The sequence below is a fragment of the Paramormyrops kingsleyae genome, chromosome 21 (assembly GCF_048594095.1).
Source record: "Paramormyrops kingsleyae isolate MSU_618 chromosome 21, PKINGS_0.4, whole genome shotgun sequence".
Lineage (NCBI taxonomy): Eukaryota > Metazoa > Chordata > Actinopteri > Osteoglossiformes > Mormyridae > Paramormyrops > Paramormyrops kingsleyae.
The window spans coordinates 20,866,793-20,890,230 of NC_132817.1; the positions used below are offsets into that span (position 1 = coordinate 20,866,793).

The following is a 23,438-nucleotide window of genomic DNA, read 5'->3' on the forward strand; positions in this document are numbered from 1 at the left end:
TATGATGTGAAAAGGCCATAAGCTGTTACTGTTATTGCTTTTTGTCCCTTATAGTCACCCGTAATATTTCAAGTGTATTTGAACTTCAAAGAGACAGAGCACCATTTTCCTAATTCTGTTTATTCATTGTTATATTGTACGGAAAGGGGAACAATGTAACTAAATTAAAATGTGATACTGAGGATGTCTGTGAAACTATTACTTATAAGAACGGGCCATGTTGGATATCTACATTGTGTATGTGGATGTTTCAAATAGCTACATTTCACAGTCGCTAATCAACATGCACAAAAATTTGCATCGTGTACTAGAGTTTGATTTTATTTTAAATTGCTGTACTGTTATTTTGCTATTTTTACTAAATATATTGCTATGGTAATTTCATAGGAGACGGTAAAATCAGAATAAGGCACCTGTGGTCACATCAGAATAGCTGGTCACGAACAGTCTTGCTGGCATAAACATGGGGCACAGTTTGCGGAGTGACCCCTCCGTCCCGCCTTTCTGACCTTTTTCCTGGTAAACAAACGTTATGTGTGCTTTCCTCCTAAGCTAGTCGCCCACAGCACATGGGAGCCAGTCCATTTCGGCCAGTTTCTCAGGATGAGCTGTTTCGACGTTTCCGCGCATATCCACATTTTATGGCGGGTGGTGCGTATGAAAACAACCCGAAAGGAGAGGGGCTTTGATCCCCGCTTCCTGATAGCTGTGCGTGTCGTCTTCTCAGAAGAGCCATTTCGTCTTTCCCGCTATTATTATCAGCTTCCGAAGTATCTGGCCTCAAAAGACAATGCATGAACTTGCATTTATTGCAGGAAGTTGTAAAGGCTTTTGAGCTATGGTCAGAATTCAACATATGACGTCCCCGTGTGAAAGACAAAATTTGCGTGATTTTTTATAGATTATTTCATTAAGTTAATGGGATTGATTTAGCACTTATCCAGCTAACTCTGACTTGAAAGGTTACTCCTTGGATCCAGTCCATATTCAGTCCATAATAATTCGCTATATAATGCATTTGCCATGATTGCCAGTCGAGTGTAGCTTCTCCCTGTTTGATCTCCAAGGCTGTTGTCCTTCCTCTGGTATTTTAAGTTCATAAATCACTGACTTACAGTCAAAGCGTAGAAACAGCATGGTTACATGTCTCACATCTTGCTGATCCTCAATGTGCAATAATACTCAAAGTGTAAAGCTTGGATGGGATTGGATCTGTCAGGCTGATAAGATACAGTAACGCTTTACATATACTGCACCTTTAGAAATTTATATTAGTTATATTCTGTATTTATAGACATTATTGGTGAGTGTTGTTTCTGTTAATGACTCACCGTTTCCACAGAAGTGTGTAAGTTTTCTGTCACCCAGCTCCCTGTTCTCATTGCAGTTTGGCTGACATGTATGTAAGGAGGCTGTGTGTGTGTATGTGTAGGTGTGTGTGTGTGTATGTATGTGTGTGTATATATATATATATATATATTTATATTTCACTATTCTGTTATTGCTCTTCATCATTACATGTTGTTGTTTATGTCTGTACTTGTACATTGTACTTCTACAATAAAGCTTTTGAAAACTTGAAGAAACTAAACAATTTTAATATATACCGTTGACTTAGATTACTACTTCTGTTGAGCAGCAATGATGAAATCTATATAACATGCACATGAGAGACAAGAGACGGGAATCTGCCGAGACTCAAAACCGAGACGGAAAAAAGCTACAATGGGGTCTGGTGTTTCATGCTGAACGTTGTGCGGGATGAAATGGTGCCCTTTTCCTGTCATTCTTAGGTTTTATTTGGATGGTGTGGAGGTGGTTCCATGCCGGGATGTTGGGGGCCCCGCCGGCCCCCCGTCGCTCATCCAGCCAGCGTGGCCCCCACAGGTGGCGGGACCCTCGGGAATGCCATTAAAGGGGGCCACCACAGCTTGGGAAGTGAGTCAACCGTGGCCTGCTTCCGTTCATCCCCGGACCCCCTAGTCCCTAACCCGCCCTGCCAGCTGGTTCTGGGGCAGTTACTGTCAGCTCTGTGTAATCACACCCTAATGCTGTGGTTTTTGCAGTGCTGTGATCTCCATTACTGCGCGGTGGATCACGCTACCCATAACGTCTGACGTAAAGTAATATCCATTAATTAGTATCCACTTCATCTCCTCCACTGAAATTCTTGCCCGCCTGCTGAGGTTTACTATGAATGGATAAGTTTGTATTTTAATATCTTGATATATTGTAACCATTCTCACACTATTTCACCTTTCCTTTCACAAATTTGCTCGCGTCATTGTCCTTTTCCGGAGCACTCTCTCACGGGACGCTTTTGGGGGGATTGGGGGAGAGTTGCGTGTTTTCAGGGAGCGCTGCGAAGGCTGATGACAGAAGGGTCTTCGGAAATGTAGGAGTAGGTGAGAATAAGCAGCCCCCGCTCAGGAAGGAGGGCTTTCCTTTTCAAAGGCCTTTCTTTATTTATATTATACATTTTCATCAGTGGGATTTTCAAAGGAAAAATGCCCCCTCCGATTACTTACGTCTCGTTTTATCGACTGCGCGGTTTTTTTTTTCTGGCGCAAAAATCATTGCTGCTGCATTTTCGGGCGATGTTCAAAGACCTTCTGGTGCAGCTGTAGGACGAGTTATGACACAAGTCTTCAGCACAATCTTGTTTTAAAATGGTTACTGAACCACAAATGGTCTTGTTGGTTATTTCAGTGCAGCTACAGATATAGATAAATATATATAAACAGGCAACAAAATGTCTTCACTGTTAAAATATCTATATTCCTTACCTTTAGTTGAACAATAAAATCAGTTAAAAATCCATTTTAAATCTGTATAAATGATATTTGTTACCTATATCTATGTGGCTGCTGTTATGACCGCATTTATTAATGTGAATTTTATTCAGTTTAAATATGGTGTTATAATGCAGTTTCCATATAATGCAACATTAAAGAACTCACACAAAAATAATATAAAACCAAAATTAATTGTCTATTAATAATGTCTAAATTTGGCAAAATAATAACTACACAAGGTACATTTTAATTTTTTTTGTTGATCATCTTTTCTTAACATTTGTTTTTTGCTGTCTCTTGGTATGCATTTCCATTAGGGTGTCCAGAGTTTCCGCTCTCTGGCTCCATACATCCTTCAGAAATGTCCTCGTACGTGTGGCCACTCGGGGATCATTCATCCTGCCTTGATCTGGAGAGACTCTAGGGAACCTTGACCAGGGACAGCGATGTAAGGATGGCGATGCCCAATAATAAATAACTAATAACAGCTGCATCTCCAACGAGCATATTGATTGTTCTTATTACCTACAGCATCTGTTTTGAAATTAGCTGTCCTCCTGAAACCCTAAGATTGACTGATGGCTGGAGACTGAGGTTGAGAACAAATCATGGAAAAAATGGTGCTAGTATAAGGGTGCAGGAGGCAAAGTCCTGGCTTGGTCCTAATCCCCCAAATTTCATCATGATAGATGGATAGATAGATAGATGTTGTTACAAACTGCTGATAGATTGCTGTGAAATGCACATATTTATACTCAAAATTTTAATTAGTGATGCTAGGCTTCTGTCAGGATTAGTCCCTGTCTTGCACTGTTCAGTCTGTCGTTTCACTGTTTGGCCAGCAGGTGTCGCTAGCCATCCCATCTCCCAATGTTCCCCTGGTTTGTTTTGTCAGTTCCTAAGGTGTGCCCCTGTTTCCTGGGCCACCATGTGGCTAAATGAGCCAAGCGTGCAGTTATGAACAATGTATCCCTATTATTTTTGTGGGTTTGCAGCTGGCCAGTGGCCTGAACTATGTTGATCTTTTAGTATGTTTTGTCTTTTCCCCATGTTAATTATTGTTCTTGCATGTTATATAGATTTCATCACTCTTGCTCAGCAGAAGTAGTAATCTAAGTCAATGATATATATTAAAATTGTTTAGTTTCTTCAAGTTTTCAAAAGCTTTATTGTACAAGTACAGACATAAACAACATGTAATGATCAATAGCAATAACAGAATAGTGAAATATATATATCACAACATAGATTGTCTGTCACTTTACCATGGCCCACTGTAACTGGACGCGACTAATGACTCTTGTAATGTGATGCAAAGACTCAAAGTAGCCAGGGTCAATCTGAATGGTTTTGTTTACATTTTGGTTTCCTTTTGTACAAGCAGCCAAACAGATGATTCTTAGGGCGTGTCACAGGCAGTCCCCTATCTATGCCAGTACCATAATTTTGCTACGTATGTCTTTCTGGAAATAGCCACGCCTCTTCTAACAATCCAGCCTTTTTCTCACAATGTCTCGCACTACCCAGCTCCTTTCAGTCGATCATGACTCCGCCCCTTTCGTAGATAGTGACCAGCATATAATTGGAAAATTTTTATTCTCACCGTTAAATCAATTGATGTAAGACCTTTGGCAGAGAAATGAAAGAAATCAATACACATTTTACTTCCTTCTTACTGTAACTGTGGTTAAGTATTTATGAATTAATTGACATCTTCCTTCAAAATAAAAACCATTAGCCTAACTGTAATTCTAATGTAACCAGTTTCCTAAGGAAAATACAGCCTGATCTTCTAGTAAAATTAAATTTGACTATGGATTAAGAAAATAGAAATGTCACCTCACCAATTCAGTAGATGGATTAAAATTTATTTTAATTGGAATTCCCTGACAAAGTACTTTTTCGACATGCTAAGTGACGAGGCCTTGCCTTGAACTCCTACTTTTCATGAGTGAAGGCTAATATAACTTTATATAGCCCAATTCATGATTTCTGCAAAAAAAAACACTATTTAAATAATTGGTATCATATGCTGATCAGGGCAACTATTATTCTTGGAAAGTATTAGTTAATATGGAAAAAAATCTGAATACATTTGATCATGTGTTTTCAATTGCCCTTCTAGATGTTTAAAGGTACAGTAATTCACTTTTCTCAAATACACACTCAAAGGTTTTGTGAACTTGTCAGAGAGACTAAATCACACAATTTCCCATTTTTTGTGCTACTAGGTAGGCAAGGCTTGCGCTTGGGTGGTACGTTAATAATATCGCTGAAGAAATGTAGAATAACTTCCTTCCTTGTTATGGTCCATCAGTAGTGAGTAGTAAAACTGGAACGTCAACCAGCCAATCGAAAAAAAGCAGCCAGTTTCCATTTAGAGCTTGTAGCATAAAACAAACTAAAGAGACCGTCATTACGAAGCAGTGCGTAAGACCTGAAGACATTATGATGAATAGTAGTGAGCTTCTCTTCATAAACATCTCTATAAACTGTAATGCGTGCACATTTATGTGTCCTAAGTAGTATTTGCTCTGCAATGATTTCTTTATAACGTGTCGAGTTTTTTTCTAAAGCCGTTTATCCCACCGGCCTCCAGATGTGATACAAAACCTCACAGTGAAGACCACCCCTGAAGTCCTCAAAGCCAAACTCGACATAAAAAAATATTTTAAGCAAAGCTTGGTAATGAAAGTTGGAGATTTACATTGCCTGGATTAAAACAAATATGAAGTACGTCAAGCCACCTACGTTGAAATTGAAATGTCATCATGCATAAAAACGGGGGAAAACCTGCGCTGATGGGTTTTTTTTTTTATCCTTTGGCTTCTTGAAGAGTACTTCTTCTCTCACATGGTGGCTATAAACACTTCTCCATTTTTTGACAGAAATGTTATTTCATTTCCTCAGAAGGAGTTATTTTAATACCTGTTGCTTCTGGAAAGCGGGGGTGCATACATAAACATAAACTTTCACTTGTTGTTGTGTTTGGATTTCTGTCACAAAGGTAATTCACCTCCCAGCCCACAGGGGCCGCTAAGCGATGATCATTTTGTATCTTTGCTGGGCCGCTTGGTTTCCTTAGGAGAGCTCAGAAATAGCCCACTGTGTATTTACGTGCCGCTTCCTTCAGCATGACATATATCAAATGTGTTCCTGGGCTTCCTATCTCTTCCTGTAACAAGCAAACCGCTAAGAAAAAAACACAGCCTTTGGTCAGCTTCTCCTCCTCACTTCCTATAAGAATCTATGAACACATCCATAACACATTATAATGCATTCATAAAGCATTATAAACAAGGCTATAAATATTTGTAAAAAGGCATTACACATTATAGCTGTGTTTATTATGCATTATGAATGCTTTATGGTGCGCTCATCTATAATGTACTATAGATACCTTCGTAAAGCATCCATAATTCTGAAACCGATTATTATAATGCATTATGAAGGTATCTGTAGTTTTATGATTCTTTATAATAAAACATGCCTTATGATTGTCAATAGATGATGTGATAATCCATTATTAATTCTTATACGGACCATTATAATGCATTATGAAAGTATCCATAATGCATTATAGGTGACAGCTTTAAGTTAAGTGTTGCCAAATGACTTATGCTATTGCTATGCTGTTATTTCCAAACTCTTTTCAAAAAGTCTCCTTGTTTTTATCGCATATTCAACATTATACAGATAATTATGCAGATGGAGAAAAACAGTTTGTCATTGTGGATTTTTTATTCATATGGTATTGCATAATATGTATTAAATTTAAGTTAAAAAATACATATATTTTTCTTTGCAAACTAAATAGCATCTGAAAACTGATTAAGGTCACAAAGATTATTTCATTCCATCATGCAAAGCAATGTTCTGATTACAAACGGCTTGTCGGGTTTAGCTGAACCCTGATTATGTTTCATTGTGTCTTCAGATCACAAAATGGCTCTGCAGCAGTCTTGTGTGTCATTATATAACTACATTTAAAAACACTGAAATCACCCAACTCTGCATAAAGAGATCTGAAGGCAAACTAATACATGTCAAATATGTTTGCAAACGAGATAAACAATGGTGTGATGAGCATTCGTGAAATCCTGAGCTGAGATGGTCGTAAGATGTGAAATGTTTCTCATTCAAGTTCTTGGGTTCCAAGCACAAACGAGGAGCCTTAAATGCCTGTGAGTGCAGGCGGTCATGACTGAAATGACCGATAGAACAGACCACGCCGGGGACCTGACTGCAGGCTACAGGAAGTCGCTCGTAAGGGCCGCGGATGCAGGAAACAGGCAGGCCAGCTCGGCGTGGAGCGACGTCCGGCGCGACATCTCTCTGAAGATCCACCGACGGTTTTGCAGGCTGCGGAGGAAGGACTCGATGATGTGTTTTATGGGATGCCGGAGGGTGGAAGGGCGCGTTGTCAGAGAAAGGACATGTTAAACATATTGATACAGTCATGTCCAGGAAATCCATTACCCATTCCGCTTTTAGCTGCAGGTTCCACTCAGGAAAACCATTGGGGTTGGGGGAGGGGGGCAGGTCAGGTAGATCAGGGCCCCCACTTACCCTCTGTTTTTATGTCCCATGTGGAGATGTCTGCATGAGCTTGACTCTAAAGGCAGCATGTAGTCTGATGACAGAAATCCAAAAGTTCCCAAAAGTGATCTGGCTGTTTAGCGAAGAGCTGTGTCTACGACAAAATAGCTTAACTGACACGTAACACAATTGCTAATTAATCAGATGTCTCTAAAAACAAACTGAAGAACCAAACAGATGTATTGTTTGTGCTGATGTTTTGTAGGTTTTTATATTTATAAATATATATATATAGTTGCTGATGGGCAGTATTATAAATTAATTTTTTATATATAATAACTAATTCAGATGTCAGCATCAGTTGAGTAACATGCTGGATTTTTAGCAGTAACAGTTGCAATCTTGTTACACCCTTAATACAATATCTTGTCAAATCTTACTCAAGTGATTTGTACAGCTTTATGCATTAAATTTTAGCAGGACATTTGCTAAATCTTAAAATACTAGGCTGCAACATAACCAGATATCTGAATTGACACCTTACATTTTTGTCTCTGTGTTATAAAGCTCAGGTTTAATGGAAGGTGTCCATTACCGAGCATCAGATTACGTATAAATTATGTCATGAGGAGGAAAATGCAAAAAAATTATATCGATTCTTTCCTGCACTCATAGGTATTTTATACAAATTCAATGTCCCTTTAATTATCATTCACATAATGATTCCTACAGTTACGTTACCCGTAACGTAACTGATATCGTTAAGGCCACATGTAGTCATTAAAACTTACAGACAACCAAATTTACGAGATCTATTCATACAGGAAAGACCGGAGGATTCCAAGGTGATCCAAGAAACGCGTGATCTGGTTCATGCTGCGGAGAAGGCGGCTGGAATCCGCTTTCGACCCGGGTCCCTCGGGAGTATACAAGCAGAGCCAAACAATGAAGTAAATCACGAGGGTCCGGCGCTGCTCGCGGACTGTTTGGCATCTGCAGGAAGCCAAGACGACAGGGTGTGGGCTACTTCAGCATGGATAAGATTTCCACATTCTTCCTTTGCCACACCTAAGTCCTTAATTGCTCGGTCACAGACAAAGTATTTTGAGACCACACTGCAGGCAGCATTTATCTGTGGATGTTTAAATTGGTAGGACACCAGCGTTCGCCGGAGCAAAGGAGCGCGCTTGCTGGGGGAAAATAACTAGGGATATACGAGTCTCCAGAACAGCCCAGTGATGACAACTGAACAAATAAAGCCATATGTTCAGCTCCATTGGCAACAGCGGTGCATAGGCAATTTTAAAACTTATGCATTTACCAAGAATGCAGGATGTTGCATCAGCATAAGAAATTTTCAGTTAGGAAACACAGGGGCATAACTTTGAGTTCAGCACTGGTGGGGGGGGGGGTTGAGGTCTCGACCCGTTGGCTGGACTTCAGTATTGGGGAGGTTACAACTCCCACTCCGCCCTTAATTTATGCCCATGATGAAAAAATGATACAGAGTGCTGGTGATATAGATATATATGTTGTGAGGTTGACTCTGTGTCTTTGAATCCTATTTTGTTCCGGTAAGTAGCAGTAAGAACTCAGTCAGGGAAATTGAACATTAAAAACGACATTAATTCCCCATGATAGAAAAATGTTCCTCGGAGTCCATTTCTGTACCTTAAATTAGAGGTACATTTACCTACAATTATGGTACAATTGACAGACCCTTGAGGGTACAGCCTCAGTGAAGGTACAATGGTACAAACTGGTACTTTTTCTGACAGTGTAATACATTGTTAATGGGGTTTGAGGGCCTCTGGAAAATGGGCACCTCCCAGAACAGACGCCTTGTGCCACGGAGGCAATTTTCATGCCCCATCTTCAGCAGAGTCCCAAAAGCTGCCTGCCGCTGTGGACACAGGTGTGTCACCACAGAACACCTCATGTCCTGATTGGCACCAGGCAGGTTCTCACAGAGAGACCATGGGTGGTCCCCCCATGCAGAACGCACAAGGAGAAGCACAGCAGAGCAACTGCTCATCTCCAGCTGGCGTGCCAAGCCGTCTCGCGCCAACTGCCACCTCCTTACCATACGTAGTTCAAACTTTACATCACTACCTACCTAGATGTTGAACTTCTTTTTTCCCACGAAAAGAAAGCAGGACTTTCCGAATGTTGTTACAGGCCGTGATCAAATTTTAACAGAAAAAAACAAATGTAAAACAGACCCCATTTAACGTAAGACTAAACCAATAATATTTTATTGAAACTCTATCAGTGTAAAATCTGTTTTCAGCTACTTCCACCATGAAATTTAATCTTTGACATCTTCCAGAATGTCTGCCTCTGGGATACCAGCTATCCTGGATGGAATATGGTACACAATCTATTAACGTAGGATCGATTGTTTTGCCTAACACGCATCTGCTGTATAACACGCATCTCATTTATAAATACGGACAATCAGCACAAACAGCATTTATGAGCTTAAAAGGCTGGAAATGGCAATAAATTACAAGAAGGTACAATGGCATCATTTGTAGATTGAGAAGATAAAAATTTTATTTACCTCATTTCAAAACAATTGACATTTTTCCCCTTGAACAGTAATCTCTAAAGTGTTCAAGTAAACCACCAAATCCATGTGTAGAGAGATTAAACTTGTTGCCACGACTCCACATTATGAGGCAGAAACAATGTCATGCATTTCATTTCTATAAATTGAATACCTTTCTCATACAGTAACTGTGCTACACATTATATAACAAATATATGTCCATAATTATACAGCTTTGTTTCAGGTATTGTTTGTCCTAAGATTATTTTTAACAGTTTCCTGTAAAGGGCCGCAATAAATGTTCCTAAATCTGACGGATCTTCAGTACCAGAACGCCATAACTCCTAAGTCGTCTTCATACATCGCTACCTGATCTTATGATTCTTAAACTTATTATGACACAGTAAAACAATTTGTCTGTAAGTCATGAATCATTTATTTTTTATCATAAACTCGGGTTACCTTGACACTAGCAGACACATTTAATTGTGTACCATCATTCAGGACAACAAAAGAACATTTTGATTATTTGTGCTCAGGATAATATTTTCTGCCGCTACTTTCTCTGATCAGCTGCTCCACATGTTAAATATTTTAACACATCTGCTTCAGTGTTTACTTTTGGCTTTGCATGGGTAAACTGTCATTGATAAATCGCTAACAAGCAAACATCTTCTACCCATATTAGTTTAATTGTGGCTCTTGCATCCAATGCTAGTTTTGTCCAAGTGCAGCAGTCCAACCAGAACAGGCCCTGGAGGGAAAAAACATAGAACTGAATTAATTGTTTGAGACCGATAAATATAACACAAGAGCAAAATCCTTGTTGAAGTTTAATGAAGTGAAGAGGTACCTCATAATGATTTCTGGATTTGTGAGTGTGAATGTCTGATGTTTCCTTTTACATGGGGAGTGTCAGAATGATCAAAGGTTCTCTATTAGGACCCATCAAGTATTATGTTATTGTTGTGCTATTACTGGTTAGGAACTAGTCCAAACTCCTCAGGGTGAATGATGAGATTCTTTGCGTCTTTTATTGCTTTTTATTGTTAACCGCTATCATCCATCTTCCAGCCAGTTATTCAGCACAGGGTCATAGGGGGGTGCGAGGAGAGGGGGGGTGGATGGGCCTGGAGCCTATCCCAGGCAGACATAGCAAGACCCGGGATGCCAGTCTGTTGCAGGGCACACATACACTCGTACATAATGGACAATTTAGACACCAGTTCACCCAATCGCATGTCTTTGGACTGTGGTAGGAAATCGCAGTCACTACAACGGGAATCCCACAATGCACTGCGCCACTGTGCCGCCCATCCGCCAGCGTGCTTACATGGATGACAGAAAGACAAGCGTGGAAGAGCTCATCACTTACAAGGAAAGTCGGTAAGAATGTATATACGTAGCATATACCTGTTGTTTGTGTGTGTGTGTGTGTATATATATATAATGTATGTATGTATGCTTTTATAATATTTTTGTGTAATTACCTTCCACAATTAGTTGTATTAGTGTTTATTAAAGATGAAATAAACCTTAATGTAACGTTACTCAGAGGTATTTGTGTCCTCGGTACACTGCCTCTGATTCGTGTCCTCGGTACACTGCCTCTGAGCGAAGCTTGGCCAGTACTATGGAACTGAGCCGTTCAAAGACGAGCTGAATTTTAGCAGATTGGCCACCTGCTGCTTTCCGAGGGTCCAGCGCCAAACAAGGAAAATTGCCCTAGTTGCACTCATTCTACTTCAGGCTATTGTTCTTGATTACTAAAACTTACAGACATCCAGCTACTTGTCACTTGAACCCAGTTTTACTGTCATATCCATCCACAAGACGTTCTTAATACTGCTCATTTACTGAGAAACCCCCTTTCAATATGAACTCCGTAATTTCTGTATGAATTCAGACGCCCTGATGTTCTTAATGTGACCCAGTTGGGATGTTGAGAAATTCTCTCTACACATCCATCATGCAGATTGTGGTTGTATATTGTGTGTTTAGATTTAGGCATGTTAACATATTGTAAGTGGATTATAATATCACAGATTAATTATGCATTCAATAACTGTTCATGCTCAAGCATGTACTCGGGTGTTATTTTTATTTTTTTAAGTATTTTGTTTCCATGCGACCTCCCAGCACAGCTAAGGACATCCAACCTGCTGTAGGTATTGACTAGTAGAGCAATTCCCCTAAATTCTCCACCACCAGTTAATCATTCCCTTAGCATTTTCTGCTCAAACGGCTTATCAGCCTCTGTGTCCAAGCAGGACTTCATTGAGATCGCAAATCTCTCTTTCAGTTCGGTGCCTGGAGTCTTTATGCGGTCCTAAGCGGAGCTGATCAGAGTCCTGATTGGCTTTTCAATCATGATAGACCTCATGCGACGGAGCACTGGACACAGCAATGAAGTCTGCAAGCTGTAAATGTCCCATCAGAGAGGATTTTATTAATGAAGATCATCCGGAATTAGGTAAGCGTTTAAATAAGAGCAGCTAACAGGTTATGATTATTTCGCTCTGTTGGGAAGCCTTCAGCTTGAAACACAAAAAACGCGAACAAACCTAATCTCATCCTGAGATTCTACATACCATAGTGTCATGATGACAATTTACATATACATGCTGGACGAATGTGTGAAAGTAAAATACGCCGATTATGTATACATATTAAAAAAAAACTTTATTTCATATGTAAATTAGGAAATTGTTCTTAAACAACGAATACACACTATTATGAAGGTGTGTGTGAAATTGTATAAAATTGATAAACATCAATCCACCTGCTTCCTTTGTTACGCAAAGGAAGCTTCATTTTTCTTTCGTGTGGATATTCAGTTTGAAGAGTTGTGGATTTTAGGCCCGCTCACTCAGCACTTTGCCAAACTTCCTTAGCCCACGTAAGTTTTAACAGTATCTATTATTACATTATATTGTGGGTAACCCGGGCAGTTCTGGTGGTGTTTACGGTAGATGCATGGCTGTCATTCTAAATTCCTTAGTTTAGTTAATTGTTATAAAGAACCTATCAGTGATTACTAGTGGTAACCATGACATAGAGAAATCTAGTATCATATTTCTGGTTTTATTTTATATTTATTTGCCACGCGTGGGGAATGTATTATCTGCACATTTCGACATTTATTCATTTAAAATTCTTGATGACAAACACCGGCTGTTTTTCATATTTTTTGCGAAATGTGACCGCGGCATTATGTTATCCCAGCTGTAACCGCGTTGTCTAAATTTTTTGTTTTCTGGCTTCATTTTTGAGTCTACTAATAATGCAGTACTTCATGACCATCAGACTTGCGTTTCCCCCGAACTGTTTAAAAAATAGATTTCTATGTAATACTTCTAAAAGCCCGGACTACGAAAATTACAAGGGACGAAAACTGAAGAATTCTCCCGCGTCTTTGCTAAATTTGCAAGAGGCATTTGAAATAAGCTACATTTCAAGCATGTTCATTTTGTACATTTAAGATAATTTGGATTATTTATTCTTTAGTCATATATATATATATATGCTTTATAATATTAACCTAAATTTAAGGGAGGCTTACTTTACTGCATTCTTATGTTCGATTTCTTTATGCTTGTGACCTACGCAAAGGAAACAGAATAGCTGGACAAAAATCGCGGGTGCTGAAATAAGTTATAGCTAAAGTTTATAGCACCTCTTGCGCTCCCGTCAAAACAGCTTCTAAACGGAAATATGTATAATCTGTCCATCTGCCACAGTCTATTTGAAAAATGCATTAAAAAACATTCATATGCATGCACACAAATTATTTTTAAATAATGATAATAATGATAATTACAGGAGTGTATCTTTATTCCTGTTTGGAATGATACCGCTTAGCCTAATACGTTTGGTCAGTTCTTATATAGGGCTATGTCATGCAGAATTCTGATATAATTAGCTGTCTTTTTGATTAAATCGATTTTTTAAACATAAACTTTAAGGCTTGAATGAATAAATACGTCTACTTCAAAGTACTGGTTTGTTAATTGACCGAGAGCTTACAGAATTACGAAGAAAGTCGTTCCTCCAGTTTTAAATTTATCGAGATTTAATTACCGTTGCGTTAAAGTGTTTTGTTAAATTCCGAAAAGTCAGACCTTAAATGTTACATGCACATAACAAATGTTGCACAATAGTTAATAACAGCAAATAATAAAAAATGAGTAATATGGAAATAACTGTATATCAACTCAATGATTCTAGAACCGAATAAATTTGTCTTTCCACGGACATCTTTAAAATAAAAAAATCCTACTTTGGCCTGTTCCTTTTAACTTGTAATTATACTAACTGCAATAATAGTGTCAATATCCTTCAAATATTTGGTAATTATATAATTTTTATTTTAATGAAAGCTTAAGATTATCTTGTATAGAAAATAATCCTTTTTTGCTTCATTTCATTTAGTTGCAGTTATTGCAGTATTGTCCCGCGATATATTACTACCCATAATTTTATTTTGCACTAAAGGCGTGTAAGAAATAAATGTAGGACAGACTCCACGCTTGTCTCTAAGCGCGATTGGCCGGCAGAAGTGTGATGTCAGACCACCCACTGGAGCGCTGATTGGACCGGGCAGTGTCAGCGATGAGTAAACAACGCAACCAGGAGAGGTTCTGAAGTTCAGAACTGAGCACGCCGCAGATAGTGTCAGATAAAACGCGCAGAGGGGTGTGTTTCCCGCAACAGTGAAGTTCCGGACACTTCTCTCTAGCTTTCTGATCAATGCTAATAAACATCCATGTGACACTGGGAAGGCAGGTAGCTGCCGACACGTCGTTTTTGTCCGTCCACTTTGCAGGAGCAGGCGTTTAATTTCTTGCGTAGGGAAACAACTGCGAAAAGAAATCTGGTCGCATTTTTCTTCCTGATGCGTTTTAGCAGGCGCCTTAATTCGTACAGCATTCTGTTTTCAGTCTTCGAAGACAGTTCTTGGTGACAAAATTATATTTAATAGATGTCCGTTATATGCATTCCTAGGGTTTGCGTTGCGGTCGGATTTCAATCCATCTGACGCCCGCTCAGGTTAGCTATACGCTGGACTTCACGGGACTTTTCGCATGTGAGAATCCGCATGGTACCATTCGCGTCCAGGTGGTCTGCCGGACGGAACTGAGACCCTCGTTCCGATTTTCAGCGCTGTCATGCTGCCCAAAGTCGAAACTGAATCGCTTGGACTCACGCGATCGCATGGGGAGCAGGGGCACATGCACAGCAACGTACAAGGTAAGCTATGGGGGCGCTTTGCATTCCACGCGGGACGATAGTGGTCCGTAAATGTGAGAAATGATTCTCTCGTTATGAGCAATACTACGGATAAAGCCTTAAATAATTTCATCGATAGTCCTATTACCGCGAATAACTTTGGAATGTGCTGATAATGTTAAAATGGCTACAGGATACTGTTGAAAGTGTCACATAATATGCTAACAAGAGAAAACATGCGATTTGTAAAATTATATTATCCAGAAAACTCTTTATATGTAAACATCCCTGCGTTAGATTGCCGTTCATCCATAACGAATTATACGTCGTATTAGCTGCTAGGTTTTTTTTTTTTTTTTTAATTAAATAAATATATTTTTAAATATAATGTAGGTCTATTATAAATGCGTTTCATTACTATATTAATAATTTATCTCATACATTTGCATGCCAGTCCCTTGATATTTATCTAATAATTGAATTAAATATATACCATTAGGTGCAGTCGTTTGTCACAAGACCACAGAATTATATGCTAAAACGAGCTCTATACTGTAAAAATACCGGAGGGCGAATTATTTAAACAACCTGTTGAAATGAAGGGCACGATTTACATTTACGGTGAAATAACACACTGGCAGAAACTCTATAACTAAGCTAAACTATTTTAGAATTTAATGAAAGTGGAAAGCGTAAATGACATTATTATTGCGCATAATATAACGGAACAATGAGTATTTAGGTGCATAACAAAATTATTTCCACAGTATTACTCGACTTTAGATTTTTTATTAAATTGAAGCTCAATATATACGTAAGAAATTCATTATATCTCAGAATCTGTGTTTTATTTCTTCCACATTTCGCAAAGAGTTTGGGACGCACGAATCTGTGTGCATTCTTAGTCTTGGTATTTAACGCCCATGCATGAATGTTAAGGAGTTGTGTCCACGGTTTCTTCGTTTTCTAAGTTTCAGACCTGTCCGCGCAAAAGCCTGATAGAGAAGAATCTGGAGCAGCATTTATTTTCAGAGTGGTCATGTTGTGGTCTGCAGGACTTTATGGGACTATTATTATTATTATTATTATTGTGGAACTTGGAAAAAGAAAATAAGAGTTTTCAGGGACTAGAGATAAAAATCTGTAATATGTTGAGAGTGAAATCTGCAATCTGCAAACGTGTCGCTTTAATTAAATTAGTATTTTGGCTGGGATTTCTTTTGTTTGATTACTGTTTTTCGTAACCTTTGCTCGTGCGGTGCGATTTCTGCGAAATTCCATTGATTCCGCGCTGTGAGCGCAACAGTTATAAACTTAATTGCATGTCGGTATTTATCACACGTTAAACACATTACGTTAACAACATCTTTTGCAGCGTGGAAGAATTTAAATGTAATCATTCACAAAGAAGCCATGCTAAATTAATTACAAATTTTGTTACTAAATATTAGGTAAACCCAGTTCATATGATAAATCATAATACAACTCTAAATGTATCCAAAAACGCGAAAATTGTTCTTAAAGATTTTGGAATTGCTCGGCGTTTATTGTTGAATTAAACTGATTATATTATATAAATATAAATAGTAATAATAATAATAATAAACATCTTATTGCAGTTTTGCGAGATGGAGAAGAAATATCTTTCTTTTGTTTGGCAATATGTCTGAGTATTTTTACAATGAAGGTGAAGTAATTGATAAAAAAAATGTAAATGTAACTTTAAATTTAATTGCCCGCTCCTTTCACCTGTACACCAGATTATTGTTATTCGTTAATTGTTCATTTGAAATTTGGAAAATATGAAGATCTGGCCTGATCCATTTATTAATTCGTTTTAGCATTCAGACGTTTTAAATTCAGCAGGTTAATTCACCATTAAAGCATCCCTATTATTTATAGGCAATTTCATCAGTTTAATAAAAAATATGAACAAATAGAAAAAAATGTATTTCTCACACACTGGACATTACTTTCACTCCGGAATCTCGCAAACGGTAAACTTAGTATTGAAATGCAGCTCGGGAGATGTATGTTGTGCGCGTGCTCTGTGATGACATGAGACCAGTTTATCCTTGCTTTTATATGTCTTTAAGTATTACTGTCTGTTTTGGGGTATATTTTTTGCAACGTGACTAAAATTTAGGTCTGTTTTACAGTAGCTAATGGATAATTATTTTATCATTCTTCAAAGTTAAGGAAAATTTCTTGCTGCAATATAATTACATGTATGTTGCATAGTTATAGCTTACGATGTTCAATTAGATTTTTTTCCCTTAAGTTCATAACCGATCAGTTTCTTCAAGCCGTATTAGATTCACTTTAATTTGCCAGTGGATTCATATTCTGTTGTTCCATGCATTTCAAGTCTTGCTGTTAAAATTCTGCAATACAATAAAGCATTTAAACCATGACTATGAATGGCCATTCAGTGGAGGGATAAAGTCTCCCCCCACCCTGTCCCAGCATCTGTCCTCCCCACCCTGTCCCAGTCTCAGCCCCCCCCCCACTCTGTCCCAGTCTCTGCCCCCCCACCCTGTCCCAGTCTCTGCCCCCCCACCCTTTCCCAGCGTCTGTCCCCCTCCCCTGTCCCAGTGTCTGTTCCCCCTTTTCTTGTCCCAGCGTCTATCCCCCCTTTTCCTGTCCCAGCGTCTATCCCCCCCTCCCCTGTCCCGGCGTCTGTCCCCCTGCCCTATTCCAGTGTCTGTCCCCCTCCCCCGTCCCAGTGTCTGTCCCCCTGCCCTATTCCAGTCCCAGTGTCTGTCCCCCTGCCCTATTCCAGTGTCTGTCCCCCTCCCCTGTCCCAGTGTCTGTCCCCACTTTTCCTGTCCCCCCTTTTCCTGTCCCAGTGTCTGTCCCCCCTTTTCCTGTCCCAGTGTCTGTCCCCCTGCCCTATTCCAGTGTCTGTCCCCCTCCCCTCTCCCAGCGTCTGTCCCCCTGCCCTATTCTAGTGTCTGTCCCCCTCCCCTGTCCCAGTGTCTGTCCCCCCTTTTCCTGTCCCGGTGTCTGTCCCCCCTTTTCCTGTCCCGGTGTCTGTCCCCCTGCCCTATTCCAGTGTCTGTCCCCCTCCCCCGTCCCAGCGTCTGTCCCCCCTTTTCCTGTCCCAGTGTCTGTCCCCCTGCCCTATTCCAGTGTCTGTCCCCCTCCCCTGTCGCAGTGTCTGTCCCCCCTTTTCCTGTCCCCCCTTTTCCTGTCCCAGCATCTGTCCCCCCTTTTCCTGTCCCAGTGTCTGTCCCCCCTTTTCCTGTCCCAGTGTCTGTCCCCCTCCCCTGTCCCAGTGTCTGTCCCCCCTTTTCCTGTCCCAGTGTCTGTCCCCCCTTTTCCTGTCCCAGCATCTGTCCCCCCTTTTCCTGTCCCAGTGTCTGTCCCCCTCCCCTGTCCCAGCGTCTGTTCCCCCTTTTCCTGTCCCGGTGTCTGTCCCCCAGCCCTGTCTCGGTGTCTGTCCCCCTGCCCTATTCCAGTGTCTGTCCCCCTCCCCCATCCCAGCGTCTGCCCCCCTCCCCTGTCCCAGCGTCTGTCCCCCAGCCCTGTCCCGGTGTCTGTCCCCCAGCCCTGTCTCGGTGTCTGTCCCCCTGCCCTATTCCAGTATCTGTCCCCCTCCCCCATCCCAGCGTCTGTCCCCCTCCCCCGTCCCAGCGTCTGTCCCCCTCCCCCGTCCCAGCGTCTGTCCCCCTCCCCTGTCCCAGTGTCTGTCCCCCTGCCCTGTCCCAGTGTCTGTCCCCATTGCTCTGTCCCAGCATGTGTCCTCCCTTCCCTGTGAACACTTTTCTGCTGCCTGAGAGTGCCTGTACGTTTTCCCAGCCTCCCAGTTTAAAATGATGGAGTACGGCTATGATGAAGACATGGACGAGATCTGCCCCGTGTGTGGAGACAAGGTGTCTGGGTATCATTATGGGCTGCTGACCTGCGAGAGCTGTAAGGTATGGCATTCTCACACCGCATTGCACTTTGTAGTTTTTAGCATAATGAATAGCTTCTCGGAATTTTACATACCGGTTCACCCTTAAAATTGGAACTATTTACCATTTCCGTTATTGAAAATTGCATTGCAGAATATATCTAGAATTTGAGTAAAGATGAAATGTTGTCATTGTCCGGGACTGGCCACATCGAAGGTAGGAAAATTAGCATTTTACCCCATTGATGCGGTCGCTTGATTGGTGTGTGTGGCTCACCTTGTTAGGCTGTGGTGTGTGTGACTGGAAGGTCGCCAGTTCAAATTCTAAGGTCAGCTGAGTGATTTCACCATTAGGCCCATGAGTAAGATCCTTAATAGCCCAATTGCTGCAGGGATTGTCTGTCTTTGCTTTCAATTATTTGTTGTTTTGGATAAAAGTGTCTGCAAAACCATTAAATTATGCTGATTATCATGGGTAATCCAAATATACAATGTATTACTCGATAATTTCTCTATAACCTGCCCTCTTTGACAAATATATTTGTACAGCACAGACTCTGGACACTTTTTGCATACCATCAAAAACTCGATTGTTAAAGATTAGTAGGATGTCCTTATGTTTAAAATAGCATACAGTTCATATCTGTAAGTCTGTGATCACAGTCAAAGCTGTACTTTACTGTTTAGACAGATGCACCATATATTTACAGTTATTTATATGCATTTCTGTACAAATTTTGCTTTGGGTATAAGTTTTACCCTTAAGACTTCTTGAGGTGTAGAACGCTTTTAATCTTTTTCTTTTAATCATTTTAGAAACAGATTGTTTCTCTGTGACATAAAATTATAACAGGTGAATTTTTTTCCTCTACAGTATGTAATAACTGTTTTCAGCTTGCCTCAGGTATTAAAAATATACTTCTGGAAAAAACGTAACATTTTAATTGTGCACTTAAAAGCATTGTTGATTATGAATTACTGGATTATTGTCTTGTGGGACCTTAAGCCTGTAAACATTTACAGTTGTACTCTATGTTTTACTTGTTTACTCAGCATAACTAGTCTGGTGTTCAGCTGATCGAAACACACACCTGTAGGAACATGCCAAGATGGATAATTCTTATTCTAAAAATGTGCCTACAATATTTGGGACATTTATAAAAATTCAAAAACTCAAAAGTAGCTTTATTTACAGAAGAACAGTAGGCATATGAGATGAATATTTTGAATATATGAATATAGTGAATATTTTCTTACGATGAAAAGTGTGATCGCATGTGTGTGTTGTGCGTGATTCTGGATTGTTTGGTGCTTTTTGACTTGCACGTGCCGCCTGGGACTCCCACGACCGCCTTGTTTTGTGGGATTGTTGTCCAGAAGGTGTTTCTGCTCTGGGCAGCTAGTTCTTCTCTTTAGCATTCCTCACAAACGGCGAGCGCGTTCGGTTGTGTGTGCGTGGGCACGAGTGGGTGTCTGAATATCCCCATGTCTCGCTCTCCTCCCACCCTAGGGCTTCTTCAAGCGCACCGTTCAGAACAATAAGAGGTACACCTGCATTGAGAACCAGAGCTGCCAGATCGACAAAACGCAACGGAAGCGCTGCCCGTACTGCCGCTTTCAGAAGTGTCTGACCGTCGGCATGAAGCTGGAAGGTGAGACCACTTCGCCGCAGGCCACTTGCGATAAGGCGCTTGGGGTACTGGGGACCCTCCTTTCTGTATAATACTGTCCACTAAGTGTACATCATGACAAATCATAAGGCCTCCACAAGTGGCCAAAATGATAGAAACACCTAGCATTTTCAGCATTGCGCTTTAAAAATTACTACGTTAATATTGGCAGTGATGTTTGTAAATGATCAAAGAATGTTTGCAAAATCATACATTGGATGATTGAGTAGGTAACTGGACTAACTGGAATAAAGTTCTGCAATCTCTAAATACTGGTCTTTCCACAATTTTGGCCGCTAATGTACATATGGGCATGGAAGCCGTATATTGACAAAATACGCAAATATGGCCGTTGGGTTGTGCAGCACTTGTGTTGTCATTCCAGAATTAGAATCAGCATTTGAATTAACTTTATTAAACCCAGAGAGAAATTCTAGTGCATACAGCGGTTTCTGGAAAGGTTTGGTGCTAGATTTACAGAACAGTGTTTAATTATTGCCCTCTCCCTTTAATTACTTGCTTTCAGTTAATATGCAAATTCTATTAAAATTGTTTATAATTTTATAATAACGTTTTTCTGTCATATTATTGTCAAATTTGGTCATGTTCAAGGAATCAGCATGTCCCAAGTACTGAGATCCAGAGCTGGTCCCCTGGATTAATTCATGACAGGAATGTATTCAACTGTTTAATGTAACTTTTTAAACAGACACATCAGAAATTAATGCTTTTTGAAGTCTTTTCCTTTACCCCAAAAAACGTCGTAGTAATCTAATAAATTACCATTAACTGTAAATTGCCCGAGGGCGGAATTTCCACCGCTGTCATTTTATGCTGCGTCTTCTTTTGATTTGTTTTCATACATTAGTAGCAGGACGCCAAAGACCCTGCAGTGGTTTCCAGTCAGAACCAGGCATCTGAATTATTTTGAATTATGTAGCCTCTAGAATGGGTGGAAAAAATTTGTACCCTTTTTTCCCCCCTTAGACCCCATAATAAACACATGCATATATTTATATAATCCTGAATGCATGTTTCAGATCAGGGTATTTGAAGTTGGGCCAAAAGAATAGCAGTACCTAATACTGGAAATATGGAGGAAATTCAAAATAGCCTTAAATGGCTTGGGTAGGCATAATATCACAAAATCTAATTTCACTGCATCTTTCTAATTCAGAGAATGGTTGTAACACATGTAACGTCTCCAGGAGAGATAATTTTGTCTTAGTTTAAATTTTCCATGTTCTTTCATTTCCAGATGTGCTGAAATGATGCAAGATTATTTCTTTTTAGGTTCTTTACATTGTTCTTCATTTTTAAGCTGTGAAAAATTAGATTCTTTTGACTTTAAACTTAGTCTTTCTGCTGCTTTTACAAACTTTCTCACAAGGCCAAAGTATAATACAAGTACATATTTTTCAGAGACATGCCGAAAGATAAATGCTGAAAGTCTGATATTTTGTTTGGTTACTTATGGTTATGGTTAGGGCTGGGTGGGGGTTAAGGTCATCATAGTTAGCGTTAGCATTTTTTCCATAGAAATGAATGAGTGGTCCCCATAAAGATATGTTTACCTGACATGTGTGTGGGTGTGTGTGTAAGAGAAAGAGATATGTTTACATTGTCCAATATTTGTAACATTTTTAAGTGAAGAAATAAAACAATAAACTTTTTGTCACCTTCCGACCAAAACAAAAGCCATAAGAGATGAAAATAAAGCAAAACAAATTTGAAATGCAGAATGAATTCAAAATTGCCCAACTGCAAAAAAAGCTTTTTGGGCATGTAAATAACCTTGTTTAATTAGACACAGAAAAATCACAGACGCATGTATTCATGGTCCAACTTGCCAGGTCAGAACTAATTGTTTTCCCAAAAGGGAGAACTATTAGCTTTCCGCTAATTAATTACCTTGTTAGTTGAAATCATTAATAAAGTCCTTACAATAGTGTATAATGGATATAAGGGGTTAACACCACCCTGATGTTTTCGATAAAATAAATCCCTTTAAAAGCAGAATTTGTGGCATAGCATCACTCCTGTTGGGTGGGGACATGGTCTGTGGACGTGTGTGTGTGCTACTCTTTGTCATCGGTGTTTAGCGGACACAGACACCGCTGAGACGGAGAACATAAAAATCACTCCGACGGTAGCCTTTGCACGAGATCACTTCAAAATAACTCATCCTGCAGATGTCCAGAGCGAGAGTGTAAGACGTGTGATTGCCCGGTGTAAGACGTGTGATTGCCCGGTGTAAGACGTGTGATTGCCCGGTGTAAGACGTGTGATTGCCCGGTGTAAGTCGTGTGATTGCCCGGTGCCTCCTGAGATGTAATGGAAACCTCCAAGTGCCCAACAAGCCAAGATATCTATTTTTCACTGTCAGCATGAAAGCAAGATAATTAACCCGAAATAATTAGCATGGATCGTTAAAACTATGGGCAGAGTTCAGAGATAATCTGCCTTACACATCCTCTGTCTGTATTTATGTTGGTTTGGCTTGACGTTACTCTGAATTTTTGGTTTTGTTTTACAGTAAACATTCACTCTGCTTCATCCCCACACTTCCAAACACCCGTCAGTCTACTGTTGCTGCAGCACACTTTTGCAATTGTAGAGTCATGCTCTTTTCTGAAAGTATTCCTTATTTCGTGTGAAGTGAGGATAATTTATTTTAATAATCTGGCAAGGATTCGCTTTAGAATGTCTCGTATCGTGGTAACCATGTCGACCCACAGTCATTCTACCGCCGCGTT

At 39.9% G+C, this 23,438-nt stretch overlaps 1 protein-coding gene across 2 annotated transcripts in view; it reads left to right on the plus strand.

Moving 5' to 3' along the window:
* The first annotated feature begins 14,540 nt into the window (after positions 1 to 14,540).
* LOC111840994 (nuclear receptor subfamily 5 group A member 2-like) overlaps positions 14,541 to 23,438 on the plus strand; it is a 38,593-nt gene continuing 29,695 nt past the window's right edge. For both annotated transcript variants that reach the window (XM_023806396.2, XM_072704359.1), the window contains exons 1-3: positions 14,541 to 15,135; positions 18,916 to 19,034; positions 20,523 to 20,664. In XM_023806396.2, coding sequence (XP_023662164.1) covers positions 15,054 to 15,135; positions 18,916 to 19,034; positions 20,523 to 20,664 — 343 coding nt within the window. In that variant the 5' untranslated portion in view covers positions 14,541 to 15,053. The remainder of the gene's footprint in view (positions 15,136 to 18,915; positions 19,035 to 20,522; positions 20,665 to 23,438) is intronic.